At 29.7% G+C, this 26,756-nt stretch overlaps 1 protein-coding gene across 1 annotated transcript in view; it reads right to left on the reverse strand.

Moving 5' to 3' along the window:
- Positions 1-26,756, reverse strand: part of LOC141294294 (CSC1-like protein 2) — a 43,604-nt gene that overhangs the window by 10,164 nt on the left and 6,684 nt on the right. The window contains exons 4-19 of the mRNA XM_073826367.1: positions 23,668-23,758; positions 20,488-20,525; positions 20,120-20,262; positions 17,403-17,454; positions 17,176-17,284; positions 15,079-15,149; positions 12,261-12,341; positions 11,509-11,632; positions 9,534-9,667; positions 8,110-8,247; positions 5,833-5,986; positions 4,713-4,819; positions 4,542-4,628; positions 4,140-4,205; positions 2,602-2,764; positions 711-920 (exon numbers count right to left, since the gene is read on the reverse strand). Of these exons, the coding sequence (XP_073682468.1) occupies positions 711-920; positions 2,602-2,764; positions 4,140-4,205; positions 4,542-4,628; positions 4,713-4,819; positions 5,833-5,986; positions 8,110-8,247; positions 9,534-9,667; positions 11,509-11,632; positions 12,261-12,341; positions 15,079-15,149; positions 17,176-17,284; positions 17,403-17,454; positions 20,120-20,262; positions 20,488-20,525; positions 23,668-23,758 (1,768 nt within the window). The remainder of the gene's footprint in view (positions 1-710; positions 921-2,601; positions 2,765-4,139; positions 4,206-4,541; positions 4,629-4,712; positions 4,820-5,832; positions 5,987-8,109; positions 8,248-9,533; positions 9,668-11,508; positions 11,633-12,260; positions 12,342-15,078; positions 15,150-17,175; positions 17,285-17,402; positions 17,455-20,119; positions 20,263-20,487; positions 20,526-23,667; positions 23,759-26,756) is intronic.

Raw genomic sequence — 26,756 nt, forward strand, 5'->3', positions numbered from 1 at the left:
CTTACAGCCCTAAACAATAGCAAACAAGAAGTGACATTAAAATGTGAAAAATTATCTACAATACTGAATGCATATATCAACTAAATGTATATTTTGCCATCAGCTTTTATCAAATATAAACTAAAGGCCACAAAACTTCATTTATAATCTCACAAGGGTCTTTCCTGCCATCTCTCAGGAGACAAAAACATCAGCCTATAGTGTGTTTTCATTTGAGACTTAACATGTGATATCAACATGTGTGCAGACGGACAATGGCGAGGTTAATCATGTGTCAGACGTTAACCGCCGTGTCCGAAATGAGCATCTCCGTCTGCATTCACAGCGTGGGCTGAGAGACGTAAATAAAGTTTCCTCCGCAGAACAGCGATGAGTCACACACCGGCAGCTCCACGACCGTCTGTCTGTGTGTGTGTGTGTGTGTGTGTGTGTTTCTGAGAGACCTCTAGAAATAATACCAGCACACAAAAGCTCAGCGACAGAAGAGATTACTGTTCAAATGCAGCATTTCCTCTTGGTTTGTGTGTATTTGCTGTGAAATATGAAACACACACACACACACACACACACACACACACACACACACGGTGCGTAGGCAGGTGGTTCCGCAGCTTCATTTTCCATTGTTGAAGCTGCATGGATACATGTGGCCAGCAGGAGGCGCTCTGGACACAAACTTTGGGTTGTCATTCAGTGTTTCTCCCTGTAACCTCTCTTTCATCCTTGCTGTCTGTCTGTCTGCCGCTCTCTGATTGGCTGTGGCTCTGTGGTTTGGTGAATGGGCTGATGTGGAAGTGGGCGTGGCTTGACTCACCGAAGGGGACGATGATTGGACAGGTGATGCTGTACGTCATAACGACGGTGAAAACGCACATCATCCAGGCGTAGGCAGCTCCGAACTGAAACTCATAGGCTTGATGCTGCGGATACAAACACAGACGTTACACAACGAAACGCAGCAGAGGCTGGAATCACATCCAGGTGAACAGCAGGTAAAAATAACCTGCTGTGGGTGGATGGATCTTACAAAACTTGTCAAAAACATATGCAAAAAAAAATCATTCCTTCGTGAAAAGGTACAAAGAATTGCTTTAGCTTATATAAATCAATATATTTAAATTTTCTTTTATTAAAATTAATTCATATCTTAAGGGTCACTAAGATTTTTTTTGACAAATTAGTACATTCTACATCATGTACAACAATGTAAATGGCAAACAATATAAAAAATAAACAAAGAAACAAAGTTACAAATGTATACATTACTGTAGTATTTGTTGGTGTGTCTTTAAATGATGCTGGTTTAAATAAGTAAATTGTTAGATAAAATACAATTCATTGAATAAATATAAACAATAATAAATCAATAAGTAAATGAATAAATGAATGGCTGACTGACTGAATGGATAAAATACAATTTAATTCATTAATAAAATTAATAAATAAATAAAGTGTGTATTTATAAAACATATTATATTTTAAAATTCCTTAAATATAAAAAATAATGTCTGCCTTCTAACTGATGCTGGTTTAAATAAATAAATAAATGATTAGATAAAATACAATTAATTAAATAAATGAATAAATATATAAATGAATGCATAAAATACAGTTAAATAAATAAAATAATAAATAAATGAGCAGTAAATAAGTATATTAATAAAAATATCAAAGAATGATTGAATAGATAGAACACAACTGAATAAATACAAAAATTTAATTAAATAGAAAAATGTAATAAAATACAATTTAAACAAAAACAAAACTGATGAACGCATAAAATACAGTTAATTAAATAAATAAAAAGAATAAATAAATGAGCAGTAAATAAGTATATAGATAAAAACTTCAATGAATAAATGAATGACTGAATGAATGAATAGATAAAACAATTGAATAATTAATTTGATCGTTAATTATTTAAAATTAAATTAAACTAAATTGTTAAATTAATTTATATCAAAACAAAACAAAATAAAGTAAAGTGTATTTTGGCTAAAATGTTTTTAATATTAAGAATAAATGAATTATTAAATATATAAATGAATTAATAAAATACAATTTATTAAATAATTAAATAAATTAAAATATAAAATAAATACAATTGAATTAATAAAAATTGATTAAATTAAATTGTATTTCGGCTAAAATGCATTTAATATTCATAAAATATAATGTCTGCCTTTAACTGATGCTGGTTTAAATAAATAAATAATTAGATAAAACATTTAATTAATAAATATATGAATGAATAAATGAAATACAATTAGTTAAATAATTAAATAAAAATAATAAATAAAAATAAATGACTAAATGAATAAATAAATAGATAAAATACAATATTGAATTAATTAAAATAATAAAATAAAATAAAGTGTATTTTGGCATTAATAAAATAATGCATTTAATATTCATCAAAATAATGTCAAAATGCAAAATAAAATTTACAAATTTTTTATGCAAAATATAATTTCAGATTCTTTCTATGTATTTTGAGATGATGCATGACCCAGATGTTTCTGTAAAGTTTTGTTTCTGGGAATTAACGATTCAAGGGTGTGAAGATAAGCAACAAGATGATGCATGTGTGTGTTTTCATACCCGTTTGACGTTGCGTCTCTCTGCAGCCGAGCGAGCCAAACACAGCCGGATCATGTACATCAGCAGACCTGGAATCCGGAGCAGATCCATGGCGTTTCCGATGAATGCTGACGCGATCACGTAATTCACAAAAAACGCTCCATTATCAGGGAGGAAGACACACCTGAAATTACAGATATTCATTTTAGTTGAATTTCAGTTCATTAACATATGAATATTTAAATACATAAAATGCTACAAGAACATTTGTTGAGCATTTCAAAACAATAAAATACAATATTTTATTAATTAAATCTGTTCAGAGTTTTTGGTTTATTAATATTAACATTTAAATACAATGCTACAAGTGGAAAGAAAGTTTTAGCAACTCAAATAAAATAAAATAAAAACAAATAAAATTTCAGAAATGCAGGAAAATGTAATAAAATAAAATAAAACAAACAATTAAAGTTTATTGTTATATGAATATTTAAATAAATTAAATGAAATAAAATAAAATATGAACAAATAAAAACTGCATTGAATTTTATTATATGAATACTTAAACTTTGAATAAAACTTAAAACTTTTATTAAAAAAAATAAAACATTGCTAAAAAGCTTAAAAAGAAAGTTTAGACATTTAAATTAAATCAAATAAATATGAACTAAAACGTTCAGAATTTTAGTTCATTAATATACAAATATTTAAATAAACAACTATGATAAAACTAGCAAGAAAGCTTAGGCATTTCAAAACAATAAAATAAAAGAACATCTAAAACATTCAGAAATTCAGTTTAATAATATATGAATTTTAAATAAAATGCTACACTGACACAAAGGTTTAAGCATTTGAACAAAATAAAATATAAATTAAAACATTTAGAAGTTCAATTAATACTGATATTTAAATAAAAAAAATAAAATGCTATAACTGGCAAAAAAAGTTTAGGCATTTCGAAATAATACAAAATCAAATCAAACAAATATTTAGAATTTTAGTTCATTAATATATGAATATTAAAATAAATGCTATAACTGAAAGTTTGAAAAAATAATAAATAAATAAATAAATAAACTTACTCAAATCTGACAGCGGCTTCGGCCAGAAATAAATATTTAAATAAATGCTATAACTGGCAAAAAAAAGTTTAGCCATTTTTAAAACATAAAAATAAAATTATCAATAAAAAAAATAAAATAAATAAAAATAAATAAATAAATAAAATAAAATAAAATAAAATAAAATAATAAATATTTAAATGCAATATTTTTGCTAACTGGCAAAAAAAAAATGTTTAGGCATTTTTAAAACATTATCAAAAATTATCAATAAAAATACATAAATAAATATAAAATAAAATAAAATAAACTTACTCAAATCTCGCAAAAAAAAAAAAAAAAAAGTTTAGGCATTTAAAAAAAAAAAATCTGACAGTGGCTTCGGCCAGGAATAAATATTTAAATAACCGCTATAACTGGCAAGAAAGTTTAGGCATTTCAAAACATTAAAAATAAATAAATAAAATAAAATAAAATAAAATAAAATAAACTTACTCAAATCTGACGGTGGCTTCGGCCAGGAATTTCTTGTCGAACAGCCAGCGGAAGAAAACGTCCAAACTACAATACAGACAACAAAACGGATTATTATAAAATTGTCAGCTGTGGTTTAACATTTGTGGTTTGTGATTTCACCAAGCTTTTATCTTGAAGAGCACTAGCAATCATCACCAGCAAAATAGCAATGTTCACTACATTAGAAAGCTAATTACAGTCAAATCATTGACCACAATAAAAGCTTCTGCACCAAACACATCAGCACAAATACCGCTGATAGAGTCGAACAGAGATGTCTAGAACAGAGCTCGAGCTCCATGACAGATAGAAATAAGCAACTAAATATGCAACTACAGGGTCTCTCGCCTGCATCACAAATGTTAAGATCTCAAACAGTACCTGCTGAGACCCAGAGACGGCAGCAGGAGAACCATGAAGATCAGGAAGGTGTAGCACTTGTGCATGGTGGTCCTGTTCTCACCCGATCTGACAAACACACCACAGCATGAGATAAAACACCTGACACTCCATTGGACATTATTTCTATTGGAGATGAATGTGGGATTGTACCTGGTCCAGTGGGCTTCAAAGAAGGCAGAGTAGTAGACGATGGTGGGCAGAAGGGCGGAGAAGGCCCACAGGAGCAGCGTGGGGAAAAACTGGGTGATGATTGGGTTCTAGACACACAGACAAACACACAAATATTATTATTATTATTATTCCATTATTATTATTATTATTATTACCATTCTCTTTATCATCATTAATAATAATGCAATTATCAAACTAAAATATCAAATGTAATCTAGTAATCTCTTACTATTAATAATATAATTCATTATTAAATTACATTCTTCTCATTATTAATGCAATAATAATGATGCAAAAAATGACTAATGTTTGCTAATAAAAATGTGATTTTTGGAGTCAAATATGACAAAGTCATGTTCTTTTCATTCACAATATAAGAGATGAACTCAGTGTGAGCTGTAGAGCAGGAAGTCTTGGTTCAAGTCACTCTATTATGCACAAAATAAAAATATTAAAATGAATTACGTAAATGTATTTATATTTACAAAAATGTATTTATTTACATAAATTAAATACAAACATTAGAAGACTTTTTTTTGAGAATACATATTTTTTCCTTCATTTTCTGGATTTTACTCTTTTTTTGGAAAACAATGAATTATTTAATTTTTGAAACAAAATCAACTTATTTAAGAAAACAATACGATATTACGCACGAAATAGAAATATTAAAAAGAATTATGTAAATGTATTTATATTTACATAAATGTATTTATTTACATAAATGTAAAGAGTTTTTTTTTTTTTTCAGAGAATACATATCTAATTTTTCCCCTCATTTTCTGAAGTTTGCTTAAATTTGATTGAATTATTAAATTTGTATTTTTCCTCAAATTCAGTTTTAAATTTTCCCTAATTCTGTGTTTTCTGGTTTCTGATTTAATGGTTTTACTGCATTTTAATACTAAACAGCATCTCTGATCACTATAATTAATAAATTGCACTGTCATTGCTTGGTCTTTTTACAAACATCAAACATGTTCTGACTTTGAATTTTTTGGCACCATTTTCATTTTCATTGAGGAAAATTAACTGGACACTAGAAACAGCCAATGAAACATCTGGTGAGGAGTTTGTGGCGTTCAGAAGGCAGCCTTACGTTCAGATACTCCACAGGCTTGGTGACGTTGAACTTGTCCATGGTGGAGATGATGATGGCCGGGGTGGTGAGGAAGAAGAGGAGGATGAAGAGGATGCAGTTAATGATGAAGCAGCGAAGCCACCAGGAAACTCCTCCCAAAGACAGATTCTCCCTGTGATCAAAACAATATGTCAGTAAACCTCACTCACTCACTCACTCACTCACTCACTCACTCACTCACTCACTCACTCACTCACTCACACACTCACACACTCAGCAGAAAGCGTAAAATCTCTTCTCTTGATAAGCTATTGACTGCATATGGGTAATTCCTGAACATAATGAAGTCAGCAAAAGAAACGGCTGACAGAGAAAGAGAAACAGCGACTGCTGGAATCCAATAACGTTGTACTGCTTACTGTATACTACACACAGCCAACTATGTTTTTACATTAGTACTGTATATGAAACACTATTAGGGCCCAGTGAAATCAGATTTCATTTTTCTGGATTCCGTTTTTTACAATTACATTTTTTGGAATTCTGTTTTTAACACTTTTTTTTTTTTTTACCATTTAATATTTCTAGTTTCTGTTTTAATGGCTAAATTAATTTTAAGTATTGAGGTTTTAGAGCCTCTTGAAATCTGTTTTAGAATTCCTTTTTCTCAAATTCAGTTTTATTTTTCCCTAAATTACCAGTTTTCTGTTTTAATTATTCTGGCTTCTGATTTAATGGTTTAAACAAAACACTTTAATAATAAACAGCATCTCTAATTAATTTAATTTAATTTAACTGATTGAACAGAATTTACTATAATAGGGCTTATGAAATGTTTTATCTTTTAGGAAATTCTTTTTTTTAAAAATGCATTATTAAAAAAAAACAAATAGTAATCAAATAAATGCATACAACATTAACAGTTTATTTAATTAATCATTATTAAATTTAGCATTATAGTGTAAACCCTATTTTTATTACTGAATTAACAACGATTTAAGTTGAATAAAATTTACATTTCTATGAAATACATTTAGTTTTTTCTCAAATTCTGTTTTATTTTATTTTTATTATTATTATTATTATTATTATTATTATTATTTTATTTTTATTTTTTTACAAATTCTGTTTATGTTTTAATATTTCTGAATTAACGGTTAGATAAAGCTTAATAATAAAAAGAAAACAAATCTTTTCAGAAATTATGTGATGTCTTTTTATTTTTCTGGATTAATGAATTAATATAAATGTATTATTAAAACCAGTGGTAATCAAATGAAGGCACAAAACTGTAATTAGTTTTTATGACATTCCATGTTATACTGTAAATTCCATTTTTCAGAAAATTTGCTTTCAAATTTATTTTGGTTTTAAACAATTTCTACATTTTTTATCTTGAAAACAAGACAAAAATATAGTTTTTTTCAATATAAACAGACATTCTGACTGATTTGTAGCATTTTGTATTCTGTAAAAAAAAATCTGTATTGTATGTTTTAATTTTTCTGAATTCCATTATAATGGTTTACATCAATTTTGATAATAAAAAGCATGGCTGATCAATTCAATTCATAAAACTTTATTAATTAAATCATATTTACAATAATAGGGCCCTATGAAATTCTTTATCTTTTCAGAAATTATTTGATGCATTTTCATTTTTCTGGATTTATGATTTAATTAGCTTTTTACCATGTTATACTGTAAATTCTATATTTTTATGCAATTTTGCTTTTACATTAATTTTTTCTCTGATAATTTCTGCAAATTTTGACTGGAAAACAAGACAAAAATAGTTTTTTTTTCTATATAAACAAACATTCTGATTCAGATTTTTAGAATTTTTACTTTTAATGGGGACTAATTATTTTTGTTTACTTTTGCTTTTTCTTTTTAAAAATTCTGTATTTTCTTCTCATTTTTCTGGATTTACTATTTAACATTTATAAAAAAAATATTAAAAACGTAGTAAAAACGAAGGCACAAAATAAAAAAAAATAAAAAAAATCATGAAATTCTGCATTGCACTGTTCATTTTTTTTTCTACGACTACAGAGAAAGTAAAGTCATTTTGCAATACAGTTGTGTGTAAAAAAAATAAAAAATAAAATAACTATTTGCAGACCCATTAAAAAAAAAAATCAAGAAATACAGTCCTTCACACAGTTGCATACTGCGTTTTTATCAAATTATTTGATTTTATCCAATCTAATGGGTCATTTTCTGATTGCAGAAAATATGCTAAGACCAACAGAGAGAGAGAAGAGTGAGTGAATAGGTGAATAAGTTCCTCACCAGCGCACGTTTTGGGGGTCCGGCGCGTAGCTGACGCTCCAGTTATAAATATGAAGACTGTCACTGAACTGAGAAGAGCGCGGCTCCTGACGACAATTACAGCCCTGACACTGACACGCGTTAAAGTCCTTCAGGATGCTACAGAAACACACATCACCTCATCAGCAACAGACACAAAACCATAACAGGACATAATGCATAAGAGGGCATCAGACATTTCAAACCAAACAATTATTTACAGTGCGTGCGAGTTAATATTCCTGTCAATTGACCACATGCATGAAGCGTTCTTTAGAACTTCCGCATAATGATAAGCCAGCTCATAAACTTTAAAGTCTACTGTGCATATAGGTTTTTGGCTAGGTTTAAAGGAAAAGAGCATTTTTAGATAAACAAGGCAATAATATATGGCACTCGCTGAGGTAGGAAAACAAAGTTTGTTATTAACAACAACAGGTTGCTTGTAATAAAGATTTAAATGCAAAAGAAAAAACAGTAGAACTGACTATTCCCGTCATTTCTAATTTAGAATATTTGTGATGAGCAGTTTAAATGTTTTGCCACTTGCTTTAGCAACTTAATATATAAATCTAGAATTAATTGCAAAAGTAAATGCATTGAATAATGTGTTGCTTATATTTATTGTGTTTAAACTAGTCTATGAAAGATTACTGTACTGTGCTGAAAAAAGCATTTTCAATAATGTTTTGATTTGAAATCAAAATAGCTATTGTGCTATATTATTAATAACTGCACAATTCTAAAATAAAATAAAAACATTTAGATGAGAAAGTTATATTTTTGAAAAATGTCTAAAAAAAAATGCTCCAAATTAAAAAAAAAAAAAAAAAAACTGATTAAATGCCTAAAAAATTCTGATTTAAGTTTCACTATGAATAATTCTACATGATAAAAAGAAGGCTTTAAAAAGATCTGTATCGGATCGGCAGATACTGCTTCGGTGATCGGCACCTAGCTTTGCTAATTCTATTATTGCATTAGTATTGCATTCTTCCCATGGGCATTTAATACGTTTTTGACTTTTAAGAGTTAAATCGCTTCTTTGGCTTGTTTTATCTGTAAAAGAAAACATGCTTAATGATTATGCACACCTGAATATAAGAAGTTTGTTACTTCCAGCCCTCATGGACAATTATATATCACTTATAAATGATTAAATAAAAAATCAATAGTTATTAGGATTGATGTGGTTTGGAATTGGTAAAATGTGCTTGAAAAAAAAAAAAAAAAAAAAAACGTGTCTAAAAATTCTGCACGCACTGTAGTACAAAAGTAATAAAGTATTTTATTTTGTACATTTTATTTATTTTTAGTTTTTTCCAAATATTGTAATATTAAATATTTTTGTTCAATATTTGTTATTTTTATTCATAGCTAGTACTGTTGTGTTGTCTCATACTCACATTGCCGTCATGGCCTCGTTCTGGAAGGTGACGAATGCCATGCCTAGTGGTTTGGTGTTGACTTTCTCCTTCTCTTTCCTGTATTCCTCTTTCAGTTTGGACTCCAGTTTGGTGTAATAATTCACGGCCTCCTCCTACAAAACCAAACCAGATATATGCACGACTGCATCACCGAACATCAGCAAACACAAGCCCCCTGAAACCTGAACATTTATCACTTCCTCCCAGAAGAGCTTTCAATTCCTCTGCACGATTCTCAGATACGCAAAAGCCCTTTTATTCAAGGACACGCTACCTGAGTTTATTAAACCGAGAAAACTAGTGTGGTATAAAACAAGAAAGTCCACACTGCCACTCAGTAAGATTTTTAATGTTTATTTTTGAAAGTCTTTTATTCGTAGTTCTATTTGATCAAAAACACTGGAGAAAAAGTAATATTATTGCAATTCAAAATAACAGTTTTTTATTTTAATATACTTTAAAGTATAATTTATTTCTGTGATGCAAAGCTGAATTTTCATCAGCTGTTACTCCAGTCTTAACTGTCACATTATCCTTCAGAAATCATTCTAATGTACAAATTTATTACTTTTATTATCAATGTTTGAAACCGTTGTGCTGCTTAATATTTTTTTGGAACCTGTGATACTTTTTTCAGGATTCTTTGATTAATAAAAAGCTAAAAAGAACAGCATTAATTCAAATTAGAAAATAGGATCATGTGACACTGAAGACTGGAGTAATGATGCTGAAAATTCAGCTTTGCATCACAGGAATAAATTACATTTTAAAGTATATTAAAATAGAAAACCACTATTTTAAATGGCATTAACATTTCACAATATTACTTTTATTTTTTTGCATTTTTAATCAAATAAACACAGCCTTGATGCGCAGAAAAGTGTCCTTTAAAAGCATTAAATATTTTACTGATCCCAAACTTTTGAGCGGCACTGCGTGTATGTATGTATGTATATATATATATATATATATATAACACTTTGAGATTAATGCAATCTGTTCAAATAAATACACTTATTAAATATGTCAATTAATCAATAAAAAAAATAGGTAAAATATAAAAAAGCTTTTATTTGATTTGCCAAGCTTGCAGAAAAGCAACCAAAAATATTGATTATATGACACCATGGCAGATATTTAAACAGGAATTAAATAAACAATTTTATGTTAAATATCTACTGCGGTATAATCTAAACAATTTTAATTACATCGATTTATAAAATTATTCATTTTGTTTACACAATTATTTATATGAAATAAATAAATAAATAAATAAATTTATAAAAAGTAACCAATAAATGTTGACTATTTAATAAATATCTACTGAGACGTAATATGAACCATTTTAAATAATTGAACTTAATTTTTTATATTTGTTTATATGAAAGCTATAATTGCTGCCTATATTACAAATTGAGATTTATACATCATCTAAAAAAACAGTTTTCCATTAATATAGGGTTTGTTATAATAGGACAATATTTGGCTGAGATACAACTATTTGAAAATCTGGAATCTGAGTGTGCAAAAATCTCAATAATACTGAGAAAATCACCTTTAAAGTTGTTCAAATGAAGTTCTTAGCAATGCATATTCGAATCAGAAATTAAGCTTTAATATATTTACGATAGGAAATGTACAAAATACCTTCATGGAACATGATCTTTACTTAATATCCTAATGATTTTTGGCATCAAAGAAAAAAATGATAATTTTGACCCACACAATGTATTTTTAGTTATTGCTACAAATATACCTGTGCTACTTAAGACTGGTTTTGTGGTCCAGGGTCACATATGCTAAATACTCTATTTAAAAAAGTTATTTATTCACAAGTAGCAGTCATTGCCAGAAAAGGCAAAAAGTTTGTGTCACTGATGAGTTTTCCCTCTGGCAGCAACGCTTTGTACTGTACACTGACATCACAGAGGCATTGTGGGTAATGCATTTGTACCTCTTCACAGCCTGTAATGGCGCAGCAGCACAGGTGACCGCAGGGTTTGGGGTTGATCATGGCAGGCATGTGTTCCTTAGCCATCAGATCCGTGAAAAACTTCTTACTGCGTTCAGTCTTCTTCCTGCAGGACACACACACACACACATATGTGACCCTGGACCACAAAACCAGTCATAAGGTAAAATTTGACAAAACTGAGATATATACATCATATGAAAGCTCAATAAATAAGCTTTCTATTGATATATGGTTTGTTAGGATAGGACAATATTTGGCTGAGATACATCTATTTGAAAATCTGGAATCTAAGGGTGCAAAAAAATCAAAATCCTGAGAAAATCACCTTTAAAGTTGTCCAAATTAGATTCTTAACATTGCATATTACTAATCAAAAATTACATTTTGATAGGTTTACTGTAGGAATTTTACAAAAAATCTTCATGGAACGTGATCTTTACTTAATATCCTAATGATTTTTGACATAAAAGAAAAATCAATAATTTTGACCCATGCAATGTATTTTTGGCTATTGTTACAAATATACCCCAGCGACTTAAGACTGGTTTTGTGGTCCAGGGTCACATATATTAAAGCTCAGAGGAAAGCTCATCCCGTTTAACAGATCGAAAGAAGGTCTCAGAGGTCGGATAAGTGCATAGACTCGCTTCTGAACCTAAAAGAAAAACTTAGAGGAAGAGCTTCCCATCCTGAGCCAAATCTGACTGATTTAATAAATACTTGTATTTTACCTCTCAGCGTTGAGGGACATCAGTTTGGCCACGTTGTAACAAACACGAGCTTCCAGTACGACACAGTTCTCATACGCCTGTCTGTGAGAAACAAGGGAAGAAATCAACATCTCACACTCATTTCATCATATCTTTGATATCATTATGATGTGTGACCCTGGACCACAAAACCTGTCATAAGGGTCAATATTTTGTAATTGAAAGCTGAATAAGCTTTCCATTGATGTATGGTTTATTGGGATAGGATAATATTTGGCTGAGATACAACTATTTGAAAATCTAATATCTGAGGGGTGCAAAAAAAAAAATTGAGAAAATCACCTTTAAAGTCGTCCAAATAAAAGTTCTTAGCAATGCATATTACTAATCAGAAATTAAGTTTTGATATATTTACGGTAGGAAATTTACAACATATCTTCATGGAACATGATCATTACTTAATATCCTGATGATTTTTGGCATAAAAGTAAAATCAATAATTTTGACCCATAAAATGTATTTTTGGCTATTGCTACAAATATACCTGTGCTACTTACAACGGTTTTTGGTCCAGGGTCACATATCAGACAATCGTGAATTTCAAACGCGTGCAATTTACATTATTTGGAAATGCAAGAACTACATTTTCACATTTTTGAAAAGAGATTGAGTAAATTGTGTAAATAGTGTGTAAAATAGGTTCTCTTTTTTTGTGTGCAATTCAGTTGCTATGATTGAATTTTATGGCTATAAACGGTTCAAAAGAAATAAACACTTTTATTAATTAAGGATACATTCAATTGATCAAAAGTGACAGTAAAGATATTTATTATGTCACAAAATATTTCTATTTCAAATAAATGTTGTTCTTTTTTAACTTTCTGTTCAAAGAATCCTTTAATTTATTTATTTCCAGTTTAATTTTTTGTAATTTTTATTTTTATATTTAAATAAAGCTAAGTATTTAGGTTTACTTTATTTTTATTTATTTGCAGTTTAATTTTTTTGTAGTTTTATGACGACATTTTTATTAGTTTTTTATTTTTAAATAATACTTATTTTCTTCCAGTATATTTCTTAGTAATTATTTTTTTTTAAATTTTTTTAGTATTATTATATTATGTTACATTATATCATATTATACATATTATAATATTATTTAGGCTTGATTTGTTTTTGTTTTTTTACTATTTTAGTATTTTTTTGTTATTAATATATTTTGTTTTTTAAAAATTATAAAATTATATTTATTTGCAGTTTAATTTTTAGTAGTTTTGTTATGACATTATTAGTTTTTGGATTTTTTAAATAATACTTACTTACCAGTTGTATTTAAATTTTAAAAATGTATTTTTAAATATCTATTAGGTATAATATAGTCAATACTTATTGTTTGCTTTCAAATGGGCTTTTAAAAAAATGTTTAAATGTTTAAATATCTACTGAAGTATAATAATAGTCAACATTTATTGGCTGCTTTCATGTAAACAACTGTGTAAAAACTGTGAATAATTACTTCATAAAATGACTAAATTACTTATATTATACCTCAGTAGACATTTAAACACAAATTAAATAGTCAACATTTATTGGTTACTTTTAATGTTTGTGTAAAAACATGAACAATTATTTTATAAATCGACTTATTTGACAATGCTTATTTAATTAATGCTTAAATATCAACTGAACTTTAATATCATCAAAATGATCATTTATTAGTTACTTCTATGTAAACAATGTTTTGCATGATCACTAATACATTAATAAAAGCAACTTTCCTTATAAAAGCAAATTCCTTTTTAAAATACAATTAAAAAGTTACATTTAAAAATTATTTTTTATTGTTACATTAACTACTTTTATTTGATTAATCAACAAAATAAAATCAAAATAATGAAACTCTAATACTACAAGAGACATTTATTAAGTCTATTCATTAGTAAGATTTTTAAAAATAAATGTATTTATAATTTTTTTATAGGACACATTATAATTTTACAAAAGATTTCTTTTTCAAAAAATGCTGTTCTTCTGAACTTTCTATTCATCAAAGAATCCTAAAAATAAAAATGATCAGTTTCCACAGAAATATTGGGCAGCGCAACTGTTTTTCAACATTGATGAAAATCAGAAATGTTTCTTGAGCAGAAACATTTTTTAGAATGATTTCTGAAGGATCATGTAACACTGAAGACTAAAGTAATGATGCTGAAAATCCAGCTTTGATCACAGAAATAAATAATATTTTAACAGATATTCACATAGAAAACAGCTATTTTAAATTGTAAAAATATTTCAGAATTTTTACTGTATTTCTGATCAAATACATGCAGGCTCGGTAAGCAAGAGACTTCTTTCACAACTCTTACCGACCCCAAACTTTTGAACTGTCGTGTACAGTACCAACATTTCACCTTTAACGAAACATTTTAAAATCTTCGTTATTACAGTAAACGAAAAGCCTGCGATGTTTTCCGCTGATTTCAGCTGGAGGAAACAGCAGCTCAGTCTCAGGTAAAATGACTTTAGACACTCGAGTCTATTCATAGCTCCTCCCCAGCGCCTCATCACACTCATTTTTGGCAAGCGCAGACTCGGCTGATCGGCCGCATGACTCGAATTTAAAACACTCATTTAGACAATCACGGCAGATGCTCGCATAAGCGGAGCTCCAGGGAGAACGTACACATCCCTGACGCCCACTGACGTACAAAAGATGTGATTTTAATATTTTACATGATTTACAGTGGGCAGATATTCTAGTGACCCATTTAGGATGTAAAAGTGAAGGGAACTAAGTGTGTTTAAAGCATAAAGAGGAGAAAGAGAGTCGTCTTACTCAAAGTGCTGTTTCATATGGCTTTCTTCTGCGTATTTAGAGATGCCGTTGATAAATAAAGTGCGTTTCACCTGAGGAGAGAGGGAAAAACGTGATATTTGGGTTATTTACACATGCACAGACGCTGGAGGACATTGCAGTGCGGATCGAGGTTAAACGCTCGGCTCAGAAATGTAGGTCAGCGCTATAGACGGGCTTCATGAATATTTCATAAGCATTACAGCATGCGCCGCTGCAGCTGCGATGAGCTGCACGCGTCACAAGACGTCTCCAGATGGCTTTTTCTGTTATTACTGTATGCAAAATAAATTATTACACTAATTACATTATGAAATCTTTTCAGAATTTATTAATCATCTCTTCAAGGTCAAAACTATGGAAGCCCGTTTCCGCCACTGAATTAAAAAAAAAAAAAAAAAAAAAAAAAGTATTGTGACTTATTTTACAATTCTGCTGACTTTTTTCCTCAGAATTGTGAGATATAAACTCTTGCGAGTTATAAAGTCAAAATTGCATCATATAAACGGGAAATTCTGAGAAATAAATTCAGAATTCCGAGATATAAACTCGCAATTCTGAAGAAAGTCAAAATTCCAAGACATAAACTCGCAATTCTGAGAAATAAAGTCAGAATTGAGTCGTATAAACTCGCAATTCTAAAAATAAAGTCAGAATTCCGAGATATAAACTCCCAATTCCAAGAAATAAAGTCAGAATTGCAAGATATAAACTCCCAATTCCAAGAAATAAAGTCAGAATTCCGAGATATAAACTCGCAATTCCGAAAAATAAAGTCATAATTCCGAGATATAAACTCCCAATTCCAAGAAATAAATTCAGAATTCCAGGATATAAACTCCCAATTCCAAGAAATAAAGTCAGAATTCCAGGATATAAACTCCCAATTCCAAGAAATAAAGTCAGAATTCCTAGATATAAACTCGCAATTCTGAAGAAATAGTCAAAATTCCCAGACATAAACTCGCAATTCTGAGAAATTAAATCAGAATTGAGTCGTATAAACTCGCAATTCTAAAAATAAAGTCAGAATTCTGAGATATAAACTCACAATTCCAAGAAATAAAGTCAGAATTCCTAGATATAAACTCGGAATTTTGACTATTTCTTCAGAATTGCAAGACATAAACTCGCAATTCTGAGAAATAAAGTCAGAATTGAGTCGTATAAACTCGCAACTCCAAGAAATTAAATCAGAATTGAGTCGTATAAACTCGCAATTCTAAAAATAAAGTCAGAATTCCGAGATATAAACTCCCAATTCCAAGAAATAAAGTCAGAATTCTGAGATATAAACTCGCAATTCTGAAAAATAAAGTCATAATTCCGAGATATAAACTCACAATTCCAAGAAATAAAGTCATAATTCCGAGATATAAACTCGCAATTCTGAAAAATAAAGTCATAATTCCGAGATATAAACTCACAATTCCAAGAAATAAAGTCATAATTCCGAGATATAAACTCACAATTCCAAGAAATAAAGTCATAATTCTGAGATATAAACTCGCAATTCTGAAAAATAAAGTCATAATTCCGAGATATAAACTCACAATTCCAAGAAATAAAGTCAGAATTCCGAGATATAAACTCCCAATTCCAAGAAATGAAGTCAAAATTCTGAGATATAAACTCCCAATTCCAAGATATAAAGTCAGAAATCCAGGATATAAACTCCCAATTCCAAGAAATAAAGTCAGAATTCTGAGATATAAACTCGCAATTCTGAAAAATAAAGTCATAATTCCGAGATATAAACTCACAATTCCAAGAAATAAAGTCATAATTCCGAGATATAAACTCGCAATTCCGAAAAATAAAGTCATAATTCCGAGATATAAACTCACAATTCCAAGAAATAAAGTCATAATTCCGAGATATAAACTCCCAGTTCCAAGAAATAAATACAGAATTCCGAGATATAAACTTGCAATTCTGAAAAATAAAGTCAGAATTGAGACGTATAAACTTTATACGTTATAGAAATTAAATCAGTTTTAATTTATTTATTCAGTGGTGGAAAAGGGCTTCCATTCAAAATGAACCGAATGCATTATGAGGGTTAAAAAGTTGACATACCAGATCATCTTCTTTGTAGTGCATCTTGGACGTGTGGCGTCTCATGCTGTAGACGGTGAGGAGCAGGTACATGAAGGCAAATGACGTGTGCAGCCATAAGAGATTATTCCTGAATCACAGAGACAGAGACACGTCCACTTTACCCAGAATACTCTAAATACTTCATGAACTCAATTAATGCATACAGTGAGGTTTGCAATTTTTGTACAATGAATACAATGACTCACCCGGAATTCAAGTTGGCGATTGTTGTGCGTCCAAAGCTGTATGCGTTGTTGTCTGAGGAAAGAAATAAAAACAACAACATTCACTGTGACTAATAAAAGATAACAAAAGGGTCATTCTCAAGAAATGCTGTCATTTTGTGTGCTGAACGCAGTCAGAGAATGGAGAAAAATAAAATTTTAAATAAAATGATAAATAAATAAATATATAAAAAGCAGATAAAACTAATTATAAAAATTTAAAATTTAATTAATCAAATATTAAAGATAAATAAATGCATTAAAAAGTAAATAAAAACAACAAAAATACAAAGTTAAAATGTAAACTGAAACAAAATTAATAAATTAAAATCTATCAAATTAAAAAAAAAAAACATTATAAAAAATGTTCTAAACTGAAATTATGAAGAGTTAGAAATTTTTACTACACTGAGGAAAATAAACTAAAATACCAAATACTAAAATACTAAAGTATTAAAAAAATAAAAAAATAAATGAATATATAAAATAAAATTAATTCAAACCAATCAAAATAGAAAATGTAAAAAAACAATAAAATAAAATAAAATATGGGGACAGTGACTATTACACGCACAGATGGACTTTCCTTTCATCCAAGGTCTGAAACATACTGTAGACAAGAACTATAGATATGAAATGTAATCTTTTGGTGCGATGTGCTGCAAGCTGAAAAATGGACAATCCCTTGTATGCCTAAATGACTCATAAAACAACATAAACTGTAATCAGTCGCTTCACATGCGCTCAGGACCTCTTCCTGCCCAAACATTGGCATTAAGCATGTTTCTGACCGAACTCTCTGTCCTCTTTGACTCTATCCACATTGTTCCCATCTCTAAGGACTCCTGCAAAGCGTCCTCTCATCTGTTTGACCTCTTCCCATTAGTTTTTGTGTGTCTTTAGGCCGTTCTCTCCGTCCCTCTTTCCCTGCAACAGGCATCCAATTACCCGGCGAGCAGATACAAGTCCAATCTCATTACTGGAGCACAGCGTCGTGGATTAACCCTCTCTGATAATAATCTACAGCGAGAGACGAGACGCGGACGGAGCTAATGTTAGCACAGCGTCGTATGATGGAGTGTTCACAAATATAACTGGATGATAATGGAAGTCATATATCTTTTAACTTTATCTTCGGCTGATAAATGTCACCAAGAATTAACAGCTCTTTGTGGCCGATATAATAACTGATGATTTTACTGGTCTAGACTGAATGTGAGAAACCGCAAGTTCAATACAGATGCTTTTAGCCGGTTTACACTTAACCCTGTAAAGCCTGACATGTGGAATAATAGTAAAAAAATACAAAAAAAAAGGATATATTGTGTGTGCAGGAAGTTTGTGAGTTAAAAAAAAGCTTGTTAATAAAAATCATAAAAATGCAAAATAAAAATAAATAATTAAATTACATAAGTCAAAATAAAATGTGTATATATATATATATATATATATATATATATATATATATGAAAATGTAAAAAAAAAAGATTATATAATTTTATAATAATAATAATATATATATATTTTTTTTTAAATAATACAAAAAACTACTTACAAATAATAAAACCATAAACATGTAAAATAAAAAATATCAATATTTAAAAAATAAATAAATAAAATATGCAATTAAAAAAAATATTATTTCACAAAAAAATTGATAATATAAAAAAAACTTACAATTAATAAAACCCTAAACATGTACAATTTAAAACAAATTAAATACAATTTTTAAATAAAAATATTTTTAATATGCAATTAAAATGATTTTACAAAACAATTTACCAAAAAATTAAATGATTTTACTAAAAACATATAAAATCATAAAATGTGCAACAAAAATAAATTGTAATAACTGATAACTAAAAATAATATAAGGTGAAGCAAAGCTAATTAATGAAAATTGTAAAATTACAATAAATTAAAAAATAAGTCAAAAAATGTTTATTAGAAATGAACAAAATCATAATGTAAAATTAAAATAAATAATAGCAAAATAAAACGAACTAAAATGCTTAAAAATGAAAAAAAAAAAAGTACAAAAAAATTAAATGATAAATAATTTTACCAAAAATTGATAAAATCATAAAATGTGCAACAAAAAAAAAATTTGTAATAACTGATAATAACTAAAAAATATTATAAGATACAGAAACACGAATTAATAGAAATTATAAAAATACAATAAATAATTTTAAAAATAAGTCAATTCATAAAAATATAATGTAAAATTAAAATAGAAAAATAAAACAGCAATAAAAAAAACATACTAAAATGCTTTATAAATGCTTATAAAGTTAAAATAATAAAGAATAATTTTAAAATGAAACTTATTAAAACTAAAACTAAACTAATACAATTTTAAAATTGTAATACATTATTAAATAACAAATTATCATCAATTAATAAAACCATGAATGTCAAAAGATCCTGATGATCAGATTTGAGACTCACTGATTTTTCAAAAAAATGAATCATGGAGAATCAAGTAAAGCTAAGCAGCTTCATTCCAGCAAGTGTTCATCTGGAAATATTACTACAGTTATTCTGACGTTTACTTGAGAAAAATCAGTCAAAATCTGACAGCAAAATCACCATCATTAACATCATGCATCACTAATTTTAAGTGAAATATCTACTTTCTATCAAGCAACACCTACAATCACACAGCTGACCTCTGACCTCCACAGTCCAGGACTCACCCAGCAGGTTGCCTGAGAAATTGACCGGCAGAACGATGCCCACCGACAACACACCCACCACAACCAGCAGACCGATGATGTGCCGCTGGAAAGACAGATAATGAACGGCATCTTCACCGCACTTCTCCCGGATCTCCTCGTCCCTGAGGAAACAAAACTCACATTAGCCGACCTTCATATAGACCTTCATTATATAGAGAGAATGCTTGATTACAGAGTATGCACTGCAGACTATAAAAAAATGCAAGATCAAATATAAAGGAAACTCTCTTGTACAGATCATGCAGAACAGGTCTAGGACTGCCTGTTCTGTTTTAGCTGTGCATTTGTTATTAACAACCTCACATTAGAGCCAAAGAGCCACTTACTTTATTCTGAATATGGCCGTCAACCAGGAGCAGAAGCCCTGCAATGAAAGCACATCAAACTATGAATGTGTGATGACCGCAGACGCAGACGCAGACACACACACACACACACACACACACACACACACACACACACACACACACACACACACACACACACACACACACACACACACACACACACACACACACACACACACACACACACACACACACACACACACACACACACACACAGACTATTACTGCATATATTAATACTTCTTGGGGGTTTTATGGCATCAACACATCCGGCCAGGCCTATAAAAGGCTCTCTGGGAGAGTATGTGAGGATGACGGCTGATTTCTCTGGCAGGATTAGAGGTGAACACAGGTGAAGACAGACAGAAAATGCTGAAGTCCTGCACTGATCTCTTAAGAGGCTGGAAAACAAGCTTAAGACAGCCTCCCAAGGTCCGGTTTCACAATCACACAATTTCCTCTAAATGAGTGGTTAGATGATATTAAGGCAATTTTTTAAAATTATTTGCATCAGCCAAGGCCGATATATCGGCAGATATTTGCCTTTTTTTTTTGAACTATCAGCATTGGCCAATCAAAGTTTTTGTTTGGCCGATAACCAATAAATCAACCGATATTTGACATTTTTCAGTTATCTGCATTGGCCAATCAGTTTTTCCCATTTGGGTGATGTGTCAAAATTGCCATGCCGATATATAAGCTGATATATTAACCAATATCTCACATTTTTCAGCTACCTGCATCGGACAATCAGCTTTTCCTGTTTGGGTGATGTGTCTATATTGCCATGGCTAATATATAAGCCAATATATCAACCGATATTTGACGTTTTTCAGCTATCTGCATCAGACAATCAGCTTTTCCTGTTTGGGTGATGTGTCTATATTGCCATGGCTAATATATAAGCCAATATATCAACCGATATTTGACGTTTTTCAGCTATCTGCATCGGACAATCAGCTTTTCCTGTTTGGGTGATGTGTCTATATTGCCATGGCTAATATATAAGCCAATATATCAACCGATATTTGACATTTCTCAACTATCTGCATCGGACAATCAGCTTTTCCTGTTTGGGTGATGTGTCTATATTGCCATGGCTAATATATAAGCCAATATATCAACCGATATTTGACATTTCTCAACTATCTGCATCGGACAATCAGCTTTTCCTGTTTGGGTGATGTGTCTATATTGCCATGGCTAATATATAAGCCAATATATCAACCGATATTTGACGTTTTTCAGCTATCTGCATCGGACAATCAGCTTTTCCTGTTTGGGTGATGTGTCTATATTGCCATGGCTAATATATAAGCCAATATATCAACCGATATTTGACATTTCTCAACTACCTGCATCGGACAATCAGCTTTTCCTGTTTGGGTGATGTGTCTATATTGCCATGGCTAATATATAAGCCAATATATCAACCGATATTTGACATTTTTCAGCTATCTGCATCGGACAATCAGCTTTTCCTGTTTGGGTGATGTGTCTATATTGCCATGGCTAATATATAAGCCAATATATCAACCGATATTTGACGTTTTTCAACTATCTGCATTGGCTAATCAGTCTTTCTATTTGGCTGATGTGTCAATATTGCTATGGCTAATATATATAAGCCGATATATCAACAATATTTTACATTTTTGGAACTGGGACTTTTATTTTGGCAGCACTGAGACCACCAGCATGGAACATTTTTAAAATAATCTCTTTATTTGTCAAAAATATATTAGGATACCTCAATGAAGAAGTTGCCATCTAAATAAATTTGTATATTTTACAGCAGAGATGCCCAAACAACAGCCTTTTGACTTTTGATTTGCTTTGCCATATTAGGAAAAAAAAAGTAAAAAGTAAAAAAAAAAAAAAAGCTTAAGACAGACTCCCAAGGGCCGGTTTCACAATCACACAATTTCCTCTAAATGAGTGGTTAAATGATATTAAGGCAATTTTTTTTAATTATTTGCATCAGCCAAGGCCAATATATCGGCAGATATTTGCCTTTTTTTTAAACTATCAGCATTGGCCAATCAAAGTTTCTGTTTGGCAATACGTCAATATTGTCATGGTTGATATATTAACTGATATTTTACATTTTTCAGCTATTTGCATTGGTCAACCTGTTTTTTTTCCATTTGAGTGATGTGTCAATATTTCTAATGACCGAAATATCAGCTGATATTTGAATTTTTTTAATTATCAGCACTGGCCAATCAATTTTTTCCTGTTTGGGCAACGTGTTAATATTGCGATGGCCAATATATTGGCTCATATATAAACCGATATTTGACATTTTTAATCTGTCTGCATTGGCCAATCAGTTTTTCCTGTTTGGGTGATGTGTCAAAAAAAAAAAAAAAGTTGAGTGAATCTGATTTTGAAATAATTTTCAAATTGTTAAATAAAAAAAATGTTATTTACATTTTTGTTTAATTGTTTTGAACTTAATACTTTTTGATATACAGTATTATAACCGGATATAATGCAACATTTACTTTTGGCACACTCCCCTCAGTTAAATTTATTAAAAGTTTGGGCACCTCTGTTTTAAATAATTTTTTCCACATTTATTTATTTACAAATTATTGTGTCACTATATAAAAATGATGTAAAATCAATATAAATTTAATTTCAGTTGTTATGCTTCTCTAAATCACTTCAAGGGATCCTTAGGTTTCGGTTTGAGGGAGTTTATTTGGAGGTTTTGTTGAGTCAGTTTCTCTCCTGAAGGCTTCTGGGGACTTTCAAGGACGCCGTCTGAAACGAGTGCAGAAATGCTGGTTCATCATGACTGTGATTTAAACCGAAATGATGGAGGGAAGTAGTTCTCGCCCTCTATAAAGGTTGTTCGGTTCTTTCCGAGTGTATATAACGTTGACGTGAGGTCAGCGCTGCATGGAAAAATCAATGGAGTCCACGGGGAGCGAGAGGGGCTGGGAGATGCGCTTTGGGAAATGGGTAATAAAGACATTCAAAGCCAAAGCCAAATTGTCTTATTGAAAATAAATAAATGATTTCAGGAAATTGATGACTTCAACATCCCCTATAACTTGGCTTTTCTTTCATATACATTTATTAAAAAACTATATATATAGAAATATAAACACGGGAGGGCGGGGCCAGAAGTATGATTGACAGATGTCTTACATTATCTCGCTGTTCGAAATCCACCGAGCTGGAGACGGAGGTGAGGCGTTCATATCGGTCCGGCGTTTCAGAATGAAGAGCTGAAGCCACACTGTACACAAACACACACAAGAGACAGAAAGCAGAAGGAAAAGAGAGAAAAAAATAATGTGAGAAACACTGGTTCAGGTCTTCTAAAGAGTTAAGCAGGATGTTTTTGGTTATTTTGAAGGCCAAGAGGAGCCGGACGGTCAGAACGACTGAACGTTCAGGTCCACTCAGGCAAATGTAGGTCAGTGTCATCTCGGGGTAGACGGGATATTAAGTATTTACATGCCTGAGGAACAGAGAATACATCTGTAATGTACATTTCCCTCTATACGCTGAAGGATATTAATCTACAGTTGAGATGAAGCCTAATCTATTCCCAAAACACACCGAAGCACAAACAGATCTAAATCATCCTGACAGGAAGATGCTCATGATTCTTCCTGCCTCCTCAGACTCAGCTTTGAGTGTTTGGAAGCTACTAACATCTTAAACATAAAATGAAAATAAAAATTAAAAATAAACTAAGAAAGTCTGGTACAATTAGGCTGATATATATATATATATATATATATATATATATATATATATAAAAAATTTCATACATTAGTTTTTTTTTGTTTTAATTATATAAATTACACACATCTTGACCAAAATAAAATAAACTTATTATAATCTGACTACTTATTACTAACACATTTTAGCAACCAAAGTAATTTATTTATGCATTATAAATAAAATTAATTTTAATTAAATACAATGAAATAAATTCAAGTAAAATATACATAAAATAAATTGGGTGTTTAATACGTATAATAAAATATTCTTTTATTTTATTTAAAAATAAAATCTGGTACAAGTAGGCTAAATATATATTTCTCAGATATTTTTATATTTTCTTAATTATATTATTATATTCTTATATACACACCAAGACAAAAATAAAATGAGCTTATCAATCTGATTACTCATTACTAAACACATTTTAGCAACCAAAGCAATTTATTTATACATTTTAAATAAATTATACTTAAAATAAAACTTAGTTTTTATTTTAATTAATGTATAATAATTATTTTATTTAATAAAAAAATTATAAAATTAAAATAAAAAAGTAAAAATAAGTACATGTATTTCTCACATATTTCCTGTTTTTTTAAATTGTATAAATTTAAATCAAATTCTTATAAACACAACAGAAGACAAAAATAAAATCAGCTTGTTACTCTGATTACTCATTACTAACACATTTTAGCAACCAAAGTCATTGGTTTATGCACTTTAAATAAAAAAAAAAAGTAAAAAATAAATAAAAAGAAAATTAAATCATATCTCAATTTAAATTTACGTAAATAAATTTATAGTGTACAATTAGGCTAATTTTGACTGTACTTCTTGAGGACAAAATCCCTGACATTACTAGTTCCTAGTTTAAAACCAGCAGGTTTAAAGGGCCGGATCCTCTTTTTCTGTCTCAGAAGCGGTTCCAGAACAAGGAAAAATGATCCCGTCACACGACTTCATCACTGTGGTTTCTCTGCTGTGGGTCTGGATGACTGACAGACTCATTAGACTAACAGCAGAAGATCCGTGAGGGACGCAGGAATCATCCTTTCTGAAACACGTCTCAAATGCAGCCATAAGAACAGAGGTTCAAAAGGTAACCGGGCCAGGATGAACATTTACCAAATGAGTAAAAATAAATCCCTGAATTGAGCATTTCCTGACCTCAGCACTGAGTAACAGTGTTTTCGTAACACTGAACTCAATCCAAGCTGTATTTCTACACTTGTTTTCATTCGTCAACACATCAGCTGTCAATCAAATCAATCAATGAGACAGCAGCGCTTGTGTGGCACAAAACTCTGCTGATGCTGTGAACAGACTCGGCTGGTTTAGAGCTAAAGCTAAATCAAACACTACACAGCTTGCTCATCTTCTTTTACTTTTATATTCCAAGTCTGGACTACTTCAATAATGCTCTATTTATTTATTTTTGTACTTTTTGTGCAGTAGAGAAATAAATTAAATCTGTGCACATCTGTATCTCTCAATATGCAATTAAAATAAAAATAATTAATTTAAATTACAGCAATTGTTTTGTTAAATTAACTTAGAAAAAGAATAAAATGAAAAAAGCTTTTTTTTTGTCCTGTTTGGGCGGTAAAAAATAAATCTCAATATGCAATTAAAATATAATTAATTAATTAAAATGAAAGCTTTTTTTTAAATAATAACAGGAATGCTGCTTTATAGTTTAGGGGTTATTTTAGTTTTTTATTATCTTGTGTCTCTCAATATGTAAAGATATTAAAGATAAAATATGCAATTAAAGTAAAGTTAATTAATTGAAATTAAAGCAAAAAATTAAATAAAACCTAAAAATGTAAAAAAAAAATTATGTATTTATTTATTGTCCTGTTTTTCTTTTTTGGGCAGTAAAGAAATATACAGATGTTCACAGATGTTTATTTTATATTGCTTTAATATATCAATATGTTTTAAAGATAAAATATGCAATTAAAATAAAATTAATAAATAAATTAGAATTAAAGCAACAAAAAAAATGTAATATATATATATATATATATATATATATATGTATAATTACATTCTAAGGCACTAGTACAGTCCCAGTGCAAACATTTGGTAATAATCCATTCCTAGTGTGAAAATTTTTTTTTTTATAAAATAGGTGAACATCTATATATCTCAAAATGTTTTAAAGATAAAATATTAAATAATAAATACAATAAAATAAAATAACGGTGCAAACATTTGGTAATGGTCAAACCCTAGAGTGGAAAAATAAAATAAAATAAAAATGTATTTTATTGATTTATTTAAAAAATATTTATAAAATTTATATTATAAATATTATAATATAATATTTTCTACACATTTCCTTTTTTATTACATAAATTATTATATGCACAATTTCTTGATGAGATAATCCTTTAAATCAATTTAAAATGGATTAATTTGTCGTTTCAGACCATTAGGGCAACAGTGGGAAAACAAGGACCCTGTCATCTACAGAGATCATATCTAACTGTCCACAT

Source organism: Garra rufa, chromosome 20 (genome assembly GCF_049309525.1).
Source record: "Garra rufa chromosome 20, GarRuf1.0, whole genome shotgun sequence".
Classification (NCBI taxonomy): domain Eukaryota; kingdom Metazoa; phylum Chordata; class Actinopteri; order Cypriniformes; family Cyprinidae; genus Garra; species Garra rufa.